General features: G+C 37.7%; 1 protein-coding gene across 1 annotated transcript in view; it reads left to right on the forward strand.

The window, feature by feature from the left end:
- LRP1B (LDL receptor related protein 1B) overlaps window positions 1–14,262 on the forward strand; it is a 2,070,284-nt gene that overhangs the window by 1,667,120 nt on the left and 388,902 nt on the right. Inside the window, exon 42 of the mRNA XM_043894665.1 lies at window positions 9,888–10,077. Within this exon, the coding sequence (XP_043750600.1) occupies window positions 9,888–10,077 (190 nt within the window). The remainder of the gene's footprint in view (window positions 1–9,887; window positions 10,078–14,262) is intronic.

Here is a 14,262-nt window from a genome sequence, read left to right on the forward strand (position 1 = left end):
TCTTGGGTGGTGGTTGGTTTCAGTGTAGGTATGGAGGCTTTTGGACGGTCACTTATTGCTTAAAGTTCCATGTAGTCAGGAGTTTTCTGGTGTTCTCAGGTTTTGGGCTTAAGTTTCCTGCCTCTGGATTTCAGTTTTATTCTTCCTGTAGTCTCAGGACTTCTCCAACTATACAGCACTGATAATAAAACTTCTAGGTTAATGGCGAAAAGATTCTCCCCTGTTAGGGACACCCAGAGAGGTTCACAGAGTTACATGAACAGGAGAAAAGGGAGGAGGGAGATAGAGATGAGCAGGAGGAGAAAAAGGGGGACTCAAGAGGAGAGAGACAGATCTACGCAGCTGTCTGTTCCCAGAGTGTTCTCCGTATCTCAGACACCTACAAGGATTCACAGAATTGGATTGGGAAGAGAAGGGGAAAGGAGGAAATAGAGGTGTTCTGAGGTAGAAAACAGAGAGTCAAGATTGGGAGAGAATAATCTTCGGTTTAAAGATAGGGCTTCTCTCTTTTTTTTTTTTTTTTGGTAAGGTTATAGTGTAGTGAAAATGAAAATGAAGAGTAGTAGAGGAGTTCTAGAGGACTTTAAAAGAAATAAGAGAAAAAGAAAAATAGAAAATAAAAGAGAAAACGGAAAGGAAAAAAAAGAAGAAAAAAGAAGAAAAAGAAAAAAAAGAAAAAAAAACAAAAAAAAAAAGAAAGAAGAAAAAAAAAAATTTTTTTTTCCCCCTAATTAAAAAAATTGTAAAAATCTATGAAAATGACAGTTAAGGAGTAATGGGGGAGTAATAGGGAATTTTAAAGGAAAATAAAAGAGAAAAAATAAAAAAGAAAAAATATAAAAAGAAAAAAAAATTTTTTTTTTTTTTCCTTACTTAGAAAAAAAAAAGTAAATATATCTAGGAGTTTCTCTGGAGCTGTTGCGGTCAGTGTGGGTTCGGCTCAGTTTCAGATAGCTCCTCGTTCCAGCTTACACTTCTCGATATCTACAGGGCCCTTCCGTGAAGTCGGTGTTTTCTACAGGGATTTTAATCTGTTGCACCAGTCCCTTCTGAAGCGGTTCCCTTTGTTTATTTGGCTTCTGTTTGCCGGTCTCTTCAGAGCCTCATTTCAGCCCTGACACAGGCGGGCGGAGGTGGACTCTTATTCAGGTAGCTAGTTCCCTTGCGCTGCTGGGAGGGGCTGACGCTGCGGGGATGGGCTGGCGCTGTGGGGCGGGGCTGACGCTGCGGGGAGGGGCTGGCCCTGCGGGGGCGGGCTGGCGCTGCCGGGAGGGGCTGACGCTGCTTTCTCCGTCTGCCGCTGCTCAGGCTCCCGGCTGTTCTAAATGGAGCGCGCCCCGCGCTGCACTAGGTTCCAGCCCTCGGGTGTTACACAAAAGCGCGGAAGGAAAAGCTGCGCCTGCTCTCTGTGCCTTCCCCGTCAGAGCGGTCCAGGCAGCGAGGGGCTTGATGGGCGCACTATCCCCAGGTGTGGCGCACTCACTCCCTTCCGCGGACCCAGTCTCAGTTTCCGCTGGCGCCAGTCGGGTGCGCGCGCCTTCCGCCCTCTGCGTCCCCAGCCCCAGTCCCCGCCGGCGCCGGTCGGGTGCCTGCGCCCTGTGTCTCGCCGCGATCTTCCCCTCCCCCCTGCCTCCTGCCTCCTGCCTCCGGCGGGGCTGGGCCGGTCCGCAGCCTGCGACCTCTTCTTGGGACTTTCTCCGTCCCTTTGTTCTGCGAACGGCCGGCAGTGTGTTCCGGCCGGTTAATTTTCTCTCTTTTGGTCTCCCACAGTTCAAGTTGGCACCTCACAGAAGCTCCCTCCGATTGTCCTCAGGGCACTCAGGCCCGGACCCTAGCCCAAGCAAGGCCGCCTAAGACTCCCTTCCCGGGACGGGTCTCCGTCCTTAGCTCTTTTGTCTGACTTTTTATCTTTTATATTTTGTCCTACCTCCTTTCGAAGACAATGGTCTGCTTTTCTGGGCGCCTGATGACCTCAGCTAGCGATCAGAAGTTGTTTTGTGAGGTTTGCTCTGCATTCAGTTATTCTTTTGATGAATTTGTAGGAGAGAAAGTGGTCTCCCCGTCCTACTCCTCCGCCATCTTGGCTCCTCCCTTCGAATGTTGAGTTTTAAACAAATTTTTTCACTCTCCTCTTTCACTTTCATCAAGCGGCTTCTCTGTTCCTCTTCACTTTCTGCCATAAGGGAGGTGTCATCTGCATATCTGAGGTTATTGAAATTTTTCCTGGCAATCTTGATTCCAGCTTGAGCTTCATCCAGCCTGGCATCTCTCATGATGTATTCTACATATAATTAAATAAGCACAGTGACAGTATATAGCCTTGATGTACTCATTTCCCAATTTGGAACCAGTCTGTTCCATTCTAACTATTCTTTTCTAACTAGAATAGAATAGTTCCCATTCTAACTATTGCTTCCTGACCTGCATACAGATTTTTCAGGAGGCAGGTATTCCCAGCTCTTTAAGAATTTTCCAGCTTGTTGTGATCCACACAATAAAAGGCTTTGGAATAGGCAATAAAACAGAAGTAGATGTTTTGGGGGTTGGCTTCTTACTTCTTGAAGGTGTCTTTGGAAGCACCCATGTTTTTAAATTTGGTGAAGTCCAACTCATGGATATTTCTTTTGCCATTTGTACATTTGGTATCATGTCTGAGAAGGCTTTGCCTAACCCATGTTTATGCAGATGTACTCTTCTATTTTATTCTAAGAATTCTGTAGTTTACTTTCTCTATTTAGGTCTAAGATAACACATTTTGAATTAGTGTGTTATGGTTTGAGGACACTACTTTTCTGCATGTGGATATATAATCATTGTAAACTTTTTGTTGATAATATTTTTTTTCCTCATTGAATTTATCTGTTATCTTTTTCAAAAATCAGTTAACCAGAAATTAAGGTTTTATTTCTGGGCTATTGATTCTATTTCATTGATTTATATGCCTACACTATCTTGATTATTGTAACTTTGTAGCAAATTTAAATTCAGAAATTTGACTCCTCTAACTTTGCTTTTCTTTTTCAAGATTCTTTTGGCTATTTTAGGCCCCTTGGATTTTCACATGCACTTTAGGATCAGTTTATTGATTTCTGGGAAAGAGCCATCTGGGATTTTAATAGGAAATAACACTGAGTCTGTAGATCTATTTGGACACTATTGCCGTCATCAATATTTAGTCTTCCAGTCATTAACATGAGTTGTTTTTCCATCTTTTTTATTTTAATTTCTTTCAATGATGTTTTGTAGTTTTTCATGTACAAGTTTTAAGGTTATAAACTTTTGCTAAAATTATTTCTAAATTTATCTGCCTGTCATAATTTCTATTATTTAAATGCTATCATAAATGAAATTGCCTTCTGAATTTTAGTTTTTGATTATTTTATTGCTATTATATAGAAAATGCAACTGATATTTTAGGTTGTACTCTGCAACCTGGTTGAATGTTTTCTTATAATTCTAATAGTTTTTAGTGAATTTCTCAAGATTTTGTATATGTAAGAATATATCATCTGAAAATTGAGATGGCTTTACTTGTTTCCAATCTAGATGATCTCCCTCTCTTTCTTGCTGTTTTCTTTTTTTCAATTAAAATAATTTTCCTAATTACCCTGAGTGAGTTTTCAATACAATGCTGAGTACAGGGGCAAGAATAAACCATCTTGTCTTGTTCCTAGTAGAGAAAATTTTCATTGTATTCATGGCTAAGAAAGGCATAGCCTTGTTTTATTCTGTTTTGTTCTTTTGGTTTGTTTTTTCAATAGATTGATTTTTTATCAACTTGAAGAAATAACTGTAGTCTGCTGAATATTTTAATGATGAAACTGTTTTGGATTTTTTCAAATAAACCTGCAACTCAGCCATATCAAATAAATGACTCATTATAATAAGGGAAACAATACATCTGAAGAGCTGTAGGTTGTCTCCCTCCTGTCCAAAAAGACAAAGAAAGGTAGTTATAAGAGGATTTTTAGGAATGTATGGAGTTTATGCAAAATTTAAGTAGTGCTTTGTTAGGCTTAAAGTAAAACACATGTGTACTGTGTTTAGAGTTCAATATCAGATCTGAATTGTGAACTGGACCCAGAATCCTGTTTCTCTGGAGACTACATAGTTAAGACAGACGTGAAATGTTGTGTCCAGAAGTTTTTATCTGAAATTCTGTCCCTAGGTTGGAAATCAAGCCTGCTTTTCTGTATCTGTAGATGCTCCAGACAAGACTGAGAAGTTTCATACTACGAAGTCATTTCCACCAACAAACTTTCTGATTTTCTTTGGCTTTAGAAAATAAGTCAGTGAAAAAGAGAATGCTATTCTTTCAACAAGGGAGGCCTTTACAGTATGTCCTTGGGATAAATATTTTTCCTGTTACTTTGCAACAGGATTTATCTGTGACCGTTATTCCAGCCAGATGACTGGCAATGTTTTGTCCACATGGCTCCCTCCTGAGACATACATCACTGCCTTTCCCATTTAGACTCTATCCTGTCTTCACAATACAATACAGGAGAGAGGAGCTTTTGTCTCTTCTTTAATGGTGATGAGATGGAGATGTGTTCTCTATGAAGTCCTTGACCAGCTGCCAAAATAGCACTGTAATTGTTATTTTCTTAATTATGCCTATTCTGTATCTTTGGGTCTCAACTCTGTATTCTACATCCTTAAACTAACTCTGTATTGATTTACTCTGTTCAATATTTCAGGAATGGTTGATTGAATAGACAGACATTTTGCTTTAGGTTTCAAACTACATAATTATCTGCCAACGAGTGACACAAAGTATTTATTTTACCAATTCAATTGATTCGAACTTTAGCATTCCTACACACACACATATACAACACATTCAAGTATCACATGATACCCACATTGTATTCATTTCAGTTCAATTCAGGCCTCAGTCACGTCCGACGTTTGCAACCCCATGGACTGCAGCATGCCAGGTTTTCCTGTCCATCACCAACTCCCAGACCTTACTCAAACTCGTGTCCATTGAGTCAGTGATGCCATTCATCTATCTCATCCTCTGTCGTCCTCTTCTCCTCCTGCCTTCAATCTTTCCCAGCATCAGGGTCTTTTCCAGTGAGTCAGTTCTTTGCATCAGGTGGCCAAAAGATTGGAGTTTCAGCTTCAGCATCAGTCCTTCCAATGAAAATTCAGGACTGATTTCCTTTAGGATGGACTGGTTGGATCTTCTTCCTGTCCAAGTTACTCCCAAGAGTCTTCTCTAACACCACAGTTCAAAATCATCAATTCTTCTGTGCTCAGTTTTCTTTTTAGTCCAACTCTCACATCCATACCTGACTACTTGAAAACCCATAGCCTTGACTAGATGGACTTTTGTTGACAAAGTAATGTCTCTGATTTTTAATATTCTGTCTAGCTTGGTCATAACTTTTCTTCCAAGGAGCAAGTGTCTTTTAACTTCATGGCTGCTATCAGCAACTGCAGTTATTTTGGAGCCCAAGAAAATAGTCTGTCACTCTTTGCATTGTTTCCCCATCTATTTGCCATGAAGTGATGGGACCAGATGCCATGATCTTAGTTTTCTGAGTGTTGAGCTTTAAGCCAATTTTCACTCTCCTCTTTCACTTTCATCAAGAAGCTCTTTAGTTCTTCTTCACTTTCTGCCATAAGTGTTCATCATCTGCATATCTAAGGTTATTGATATTTCTCCCGGGAATCTTGATTCCAACTTGTGCTTCATCTAACACAGCATTCTCATGATGTACTCTGCATATAAGTTAAATAAGCAGGGTGACAATATACAACCTTGATGTGCTACTTTCCCTAAATGGAACCAGTCTGCTGTTCCATGTCCAGTTCTAACTGTTGCTTCTTGACCTGCATACGGATTTCTCAGGAGGTAGGTCAGGTGGTCTGGTAGTCCCATCTCTTTAAGAATTTTCCACAATTTATTATGATCCACATAGTCAAAGATTTTGGCATAGTCAATAAAGCAGAAATAGATGCTTTTCTGGAACTCTCTCACTTTTACGATGATTCAACAGATGTTGGCAATTTGATCTCTGGTTCCTCTGTTTTTTCTAAATCCAGCTTGCGCATCTGGAAGTTCACGGTTCACATACTGTTGAAGCCTGGCTTGGAGAATTTTGAGCATTACTTTGCTAGCATGTGAGATGAGTGCAAATGTGCAGCAGTTTGAGCATTTTTTGGCATTGCCTTTCTTTGTGACTAGAATGAAACCTGACCTTTTCCAGTCCTGTGTCCAGTGCTGAGTTTTCCAAATTTGCTGACATGTTGAGTGCAGCACTTTCACATCTTTGAGGCTTTGAAATAGCTCAACTGAAATTCCATCACCTCCACTAGCTTTGTTCGTAGTGATGCTTCCTAAGGCCCACTTGACTTCACATTCTATGATGTCTCACTCTAGATGAGTGATCACACCATTGTAATTATCTGGGTTGTGATGATCTTTTTTGTATAGTTCTTCTGTGTATTCTTGCCACCTCTTCTGAATATCTTCTGCTTCTGATAGGTCCATACCATTTCTGTCCTTTACTGTGCCCATCTTTGCATGAAATTTTCCCTTGGTATCTAATTTTCTTGAAGAGATCTGTAATCTTTCCAATTCTATTGTTTTCCCCTATTTCTTTCCATTGATCACTGAGGAAGACTTTCTTATCTCTCCTTGCTATTTTTTGGAACTCTGCATCCAAAAGTGTATATCTTTCCTTTTCTCCTTAGCCTTTTACTTTTCTTCTTTCACAGCTATTTTTAAGGCATCCTTTGAGAACAATTTTGCCTTTTTGCATTTCTTTTTTTGGGATGACCTTGATCATTGCCTTCATACAATGTCACGAACCTCCTTCCATAGTTCTTTAGGCACTCTGTCTATCAGATCTAATCCCTTGAATCTATTTGTCACTTCCACTGTATAATCGTAAGGGATTTGATTTAGTTCATACCTGACTGGTCTAGTTGTCTTCCCAATAGGCATTAATGTCTTTTATGTTATCTCAAGTAAAATATTTTCATGATTTTCAATTTAATATTCTCATAGATAAAATGTATATTTAAATATATGTATAAAAATATACATACACACACATGCACATGCATACACACACACAGAGGGCTTTACCACTGAGTGGTAAAGAATTAGCCTGCAACGTAGGAGACTTGCAGGAGCTGTGGGTTTGATCCCTGGGTTGAGAAGTTCCCCTGAGGAAGGAAATGGCGACCTACTCCAGTATTCTTGCCTAGAAATCCCTATGGGCAGAGAAACCAGGTAGGCTACAGTCCATGGGGTTGCAAAGAGTCAGACATGACTGAGGACCAAACAACAACAATACATTTTCAGATGTTTCCCCTTATAGGTTTTTATAAAATATTGAATATTGTTCCCTGTACTACACAGTAGGTCTTTGTAGGTTTTCTAATTTATATATAGTGGTGTGTGGTTTATGTCTTTATTTGACTACTTACTAACGACAAATATAATTTTTGTAGGGAGTTAAATATCTTTCTAAGTAATAAATATTTTAAAGTGTGTCACCAGATATGATTAAGTGTACTGTCAGGTTGTCATATATTGCACACAATAAAACAAAAGATATTTTACCTGGACAGTGAGATATATTTCACACTGTAGTAACCCTGGAACTATATCAGCCATAGAAAAGAACATCTGCTTCATCTTAATGCTAATGCCAAGTGGTTTCCTCCTAATTTGGCAAGAAAAAGTGTCCATGAAGAAGATCTGTCAAAGTCAGTACAACAGGAAGATAGAGAATGAGGGTGGATTAATGATTCTGATTTGCTTGGATTTTTTTTTTCAGAGCTATGCCATTTCTCATTCTATTTGCAGGTGATGAAAGAGTGGAATTGTTGCTTGTAATACAAATAGAGTTAGCTTCATTTCTGAAGTGATATGAAACTACTAAAAATACAGTGGGATAGATGGTTTATTAATTAATAATCAAAATACTGTTAAACATTATCAACCTCCCACCTACTCACCTCAAATAGGAATACATATCATTCATATAAACAAAGCGTAACAGATGTTATTATGATTGTGCTTTACAATTTTTCTTCCATCATCTCTGACCTAGGTTTCCATTCTAATCATCCACATTAATTTTTATAAGTGGTTTTGTTGACTGTGTGATAGGTTATTCATAGTAAATTACTGCTGATACAATTCACCCAGAGTCAGACAAGTTGAAACTAATGAATCATTTGTTTGGTTCCAGCTTGAGGTACACTGAGGATAAGCGACAGCTGCTATAAATCCATCTCTAAATAGCGCTGCTGACAGATACAGGCTTATGGAAGCACACGCATCTGTGATAAAAATCTTGCTTCAATACTTTTAGTTCTGTGAACATAGGTTTCTGTTTTCTTCTTCGGGGAAGAATAACAATAAAACTAACATCACAGGGTAGATTTACACATAAAGGGATATATGCAAAACAATTATACAATTCCTCACTGGAAGACAGTGCCTCATAAGTGGCAGATATTAATTCTATTATTAGTGGATTTTCTGTTTGATGTAGGAAAAGAATCAAAGAACAGAATTTTAATAGCATTATGAAATCTAGTTCGAAAGGCTTTAATATTGTTTTTTTCACCCTCTAAATCCTTTTGACCATCAAAGTAAACATTTACCCATCTCAAATCTAAAAACAGCCCTTATCATCCATCTATTTTCAGAAAAGCCGAATAATTCTTTTCAGATTCCTTAAGAGAAAAGCTATTAAAAAGACTCTGCCTGTTACAATGTTAATTTCTTAGCATGACTACCAAAGTTAAATGTGTATATATTCTCTCTTAAATATGCTAAGGATACTAACTCTGAGAAAAACAACAATGAAAAACTTAGTAATTTGGTTATACTTAAGGGTATATTCAAACACTTCTATGAAAAGTAAAACAACCACCCTACATTATCCTGTGATTAGGAAAACAATTTTAAAAAATAATTACTCTTGTTTCTCATATTGTCACATTTAAGTATCAGACTATGTGGGCTATCGTTTATCTTTTTCTGCCTATATAAAATCATGCTTTAGCTGGCAATTAATTTTATTTTATTTGGTTTTTACATCACATTAGTTGAATAGAATAAAAAAAATTGCATTAACTTACTAAAACATTCTCTATCACTGCTTGATAATCACAAGTATAAAGTTGGATTTTGTTTTTTTGATACTTCATTGTAGTTTTTGATGTTGTTTCTCCTTGATGTCTCCAGATATATTATAAAGAGAAAACTCATTATTGCACTTAGATAGTATCTCTGACATATGATTTTTAAAAGCATCATTAAATTGTTGCAGAAAATTGATTATTAAGATACGAAAATAAAAGAGAGCCACCAGTTTCCTAAACAAAAGACAATTACTTAATTAAAGGGCTTTTTTTTTTTGGATGAGACTATTCAGTCTTTAACATCATGTTTTTGTATAAACTTCTGCATGAGCAGTTCATAACTTAGATTTACTGTGTGTAATCAGCTGTCATTGTAGGCATCATGATTATTATATTTTTATTTTGGGACATTTGTGAAGAAATGGCTGATAAGATAACACTGATATAGTTTATATTTGCTTACCAGGTGGTGCGAGTGGTAAAGAACCCGCCTGCCATTGCAGGGGACATAAGAGATGTAGATTCAATCCCCGGGTCAGGAAAATCCCCTGGAGGAGGGCACAGAAATCCGATCCAGTATTCTTGCCTGGAGAATCCCGTAGACAGAGGAGCCTGGTGGGCTATAGTCCATGGGTTCCTAAAGAATCAGACACGGCTGAAGCCACTTAGCACACACACACAGTGTATATTGTAAATGCTGTTTTCTGTTCAGAAGCCAAACTTTTTACAGATAAAAGTGTACATTTATTCTTTTTCTTTTCCCCCATCAGATGTGGGTTCTGTTGAGGGCCTTGCCTATCACAGAGCCTGGGACACCCTGTACTGGACCAGCTCGACTACCTCATCCATCACCAGGCACACCGTGGACCAGACTCGGCCAGGAGCATTTGACAGGGAAGCGGTCATTGCCATGTCAGAAGATGACCATCCTCATGTGCTAGCCCTAGATGAATGCCAAAAGTAAGAGATTTCTATTTCTTCAACCTTATACTTAGCTTTAAAAATAAGTGTTTCCTCTGAAGTTCTTTTTTCACAATTCATAAAGTTATTTTTTTTTTGAGAGCATTGGAAATGTGAATGATTGAAACCTGGACTCTTTAAATGCCAGGCATCACTTCCATGAGAGGTTCAGTAAAAGCAAAATTAAAGAATGAAAGGGAAAATAGAGACAATACTGTGATGGAATAAGTATATGAAAAAGACATTAATGCATCACTGATTGAAATGATAAATTTGAAAAAAAAATTATTAAAAAGCATTAAAACCTAAAAGGTGTTTCTATAATTCAATTAAGTAATTTTAACAACTGGAGATCACTTCAATTGAAATCAGAGGAAATAAAAATAGACCTTTGTGTGCAGCTTTATTTTCAACATTAGATGCCTGACAATAGTCAAGTGGTCCACATTGGTATGATACTTTGTGCAAGCATTTATAATACTTATGAAGAATTCATAGCGAGAAAAATTGCTCAGGCTATAATATAAAATGTATAAAAAATAAAAACTGATTTGAAAAAAAAGTCATGTTTTAGATGATGATATTAAGAAAAAATTATATGAAAACTGAAGAACAGAGTTTAGGTTAAGTAGAAGGCAAATTTGTTTATAGAGTTGCACACTTCTACAATATGATAGGAATATTTGCTAACTACTAGAAAATCTATTTATTCTTAAATGAAACAAGGGCACAGACATCAATCTGGTTTAACTGAGCAGAAATAGAAAACTTGTTTCAGGTGTGTTGAATAAAAATGGAAGAATAAAAAACAATGACTAAAAAACACTGGCCCTGATCACCTAAGAGATGAAAAGACTATATGAATTACTATCTTGTAGAACTAGAGATGAGAATTGACTTACTTAATTAAACATACTTAACTTGAAAATTAAAACTCTATAGGATGAGAGATGCAGGTGAAGATGAGGTTGCCTGCTTACTCAGGTTTGTTTACAGAGATGGACACAGGCCTTCAGATGTGTAGGCAGAGCTGGTTCTGCTCATATCACTATACAGTTGGTTGTTGAGTCAGCTACATTGATCCTAAGAGTCCACCAGAAGAATCTTAGGACAATAATAATTACCCTAAAGTTTATCAAAGGAACCTATAAGACAATTTTCAAACAAACATGAGGGAGATCACTGATGATATTATATATGATTAACTTTAAGTGATAAATGCTTTACCCTATAATTATTTCTTACATAGGCTAAAATTATACTTTCCTCTTGCATTAGATAAAGTGAAAATTATAATTAAACACACCAAAATACTTTAATTGGAAAATTAAATGTAATTAATGTTTAAAGTATAAAAATATTTTATCATTAAGCATATTAATGACATCTATAAATCACTTTTATATGTCTTTTGATTAACAGGAATCTTAAAATCAAGTCAATTTCTAGATGAAGGACTCCTGGAGTTCAAAACTTGTCTCAATAACTATAGTGCTCAAGCTCTCTGGCCTCTTTTTTCTCATCTTTGAAATGAAAGGTGAAATTAAAGGAGTAATAATTCCTTGGAAATTCTATAATTCTAAAGCTCACAATCTCGAAAATTATTGAAAGTAAATTGTGTGTTTAATATCTCATATTTGCATAACTTTTAAACTAATTTTTTTTAATTTTAAAAGTCACAAGATACGGTTAAAACTATCCCATGATTTAAGAAAGTGGGATGTCATTTTTTTTATAAGTTTACTGATTCATAGCACAAACTATTTTGACATTTAAGAGTCACACGACTGAGCAAATGACAACAACAGCAACAATACTTAGAACACTTTAATGTTCCATAGAATCGGTTAAAATGCCTTGAAGTATTTTAATAAAGAGCACAGATGACCCAGTTTTCCTTAATTAGTGGCAGTTGTTTTTTAGATTAGAAAGAAAAAGTTCAGTTCAGTTCAGTTGCTTAGTTGTGTCCGGCAATTTGTGACCCCATGGACTGCAGCACGTTAGGCCTCCCTATCCATCACCAACTCCTGGAGGTTACTCAAACACATGCCCATTGAGTCAGTGATGCCATCCAACCATTTCATCCTCTGTTGTCCCCTTCTCCTCCTGCCTTCAATCTTTCCCAGCATCAGGGTCTTTTCCAATGAGTCAGTGCTTTGCATCAGATGACCAAAGTATTGGAGTTTCAGCTTCAGCACCAGTCCTTCCCATGAATATTCAGGACTGATCTCCTTTAGGATGGACTGGTTGGATCTCCTTGCAGTCCAAGGGACCCTCAAGAGTCTCCTCCAGCACCACAGTCCAAAAGCATCAATTCTTAGGCACTCAGCTTTCTTTATAGTCCAATTCTCACATCCATACATGAATACTGGAAAAACCATAGCCTTGACTAGACGGACCTTTGTTGGCAAAGTAATGTCTGTGCTTTTTAACATGCTATCTAGGTTGATCATAGTTTTCTTCTAAGAAGTAAGGGTCTTTTAATTTCATGGCTGCAGTCACCATCTGCAGTGATTTTGGAGCCCCCTAAAATAAAGTCTGTCACTGTCTCCACTTTTTCCCCACTGATTTTCCATAAAGTGATGGTACAAATGCCATGATCTTAGTTTTCTGAACTAAGGAATCAGCGAACTAAAATGGACAGAAATGGTGAATTTAACTCAGCTGACCATTGTATCTACTACTGGGGGCAAGAATCCCTGCAAAAAATAGAGTAGCCATCATAGTCAATAAAAACATCCGAAATGCAGTACTTGGATGCACTCTCAAAAGCGACAGAATAATCTGTTTGTTTCCAAGGTAAACCATTCAACACAGTAATCCAAGTCTATGACATGACCACTAATGCTTAAGAAGCTGAAGTTTAATGGTTCTATGAAGACCTACAAGACCTTCTAGAACTAACACCCAAAAAGATGTCCTTTTCATTATAGCGGACTGGAATGCAAAAGTAGAAAGTCAAGTATTACCTGGAGTAAGAGGCAAATTTGGCCTTGGGCTAAAGAATGAAGCAGGGCAAAGGCTAATAGAGTTTTGCCAAGAAAACACACTGGTCATAGCAAACACCCTCTTCCAACAACACAAGAGAAGACTATAAACATGACTGTCACCAGATGGTCGACACCGAAATCAGATTGATTATATTCTTTGCAGCCAAAGATGCAGAAGCTCCGTACAGTCAGCAAAAACAAGACCAGGAGGTGACTGTGGCTCAAATCATGATTACTTTATTGCCAAATTCAGACTTAAATTGAAGAAAGTAGTGAAAAGCACTAGACCATTCAGATATGACCTAAATCAAATACCTTACCATTAAACAGTGGAAGTGACAAATAGATTCAAGGGATTAGATCTGATAGATAGAGTGCCTGAGAACTATGGATGGACATCCCTGGCATTGTACAGAAGGCAGGGATCAAGACCATCCCAAAAAGAAGAAATGCAAAAAGGCAAAATGGTTGTCTGAGGAGGCCTTACAAATAGCTGTGAAAAGAAGAAAAGCAAAAAGCAAAGGAGAAAAGGTAAAATATACGCATTTGAATGCAGAGTTCCAAAGAATATCAAGGAGAGATAAGAAAGCCTTCCTCAGTGATCAGTGCAAAGAAATAGAGGAAAGCAATAGAATGGGAAAGACCAGAGATCTCTTCAAGAAAATTAAAGATACCAAGGGAACATTTCATGCAAAGATGGGCACAGTAAAGGACAGAGATGGTATGGACCTAACAGAAGCAGAAGATATTAAGAGGTGGCAACAATACACCAAAGAACTATAGAAAAAGAGCTTCATGACCCAGATAATCACAATGGTGTGATCACTCACTTAGAGACAGACATCCCGGAATGTGAAGTCAAGTGGGCCTTAGGAAGCATCCCTACGAACAAAGCTAGTGGAGGTGATGGAATTCCAGTTGAGCTATTTCAAATCCTAAAAGATGATGCTGTGAAAGTGCTGCACTCAATATGTCAGCAAATTTGGAAAACTCAGCAGTGGCCATAGGACTGGAAAATGTTGGTTTTCATTCCAATCCCAAAGAAAGGCAATGCCAAAGAATGCTCAAACTACTGCACAATTGTACTCATCTCACATGCTTGTAAAGCAATGCTCAAAATTCTCCATGCCAGGCTTCAACATACATGAACTGTGAACTTCCAGATGTTCAAGTTGGATTTAGAAAAGACAGAGGA

This window comes from Cervus elaphus, chromosome 33 (genome assembly GCF_910594005.1).
Source record: "Cervus elaphus chromosome 33, mCerEla1.1, whole genome shotgun sequence".
NCBI lineage: Eukaryota > Metazoa > Chordata > Mammalia > Artiodactyla > Cervidae > Cervus > Cervus elaphus.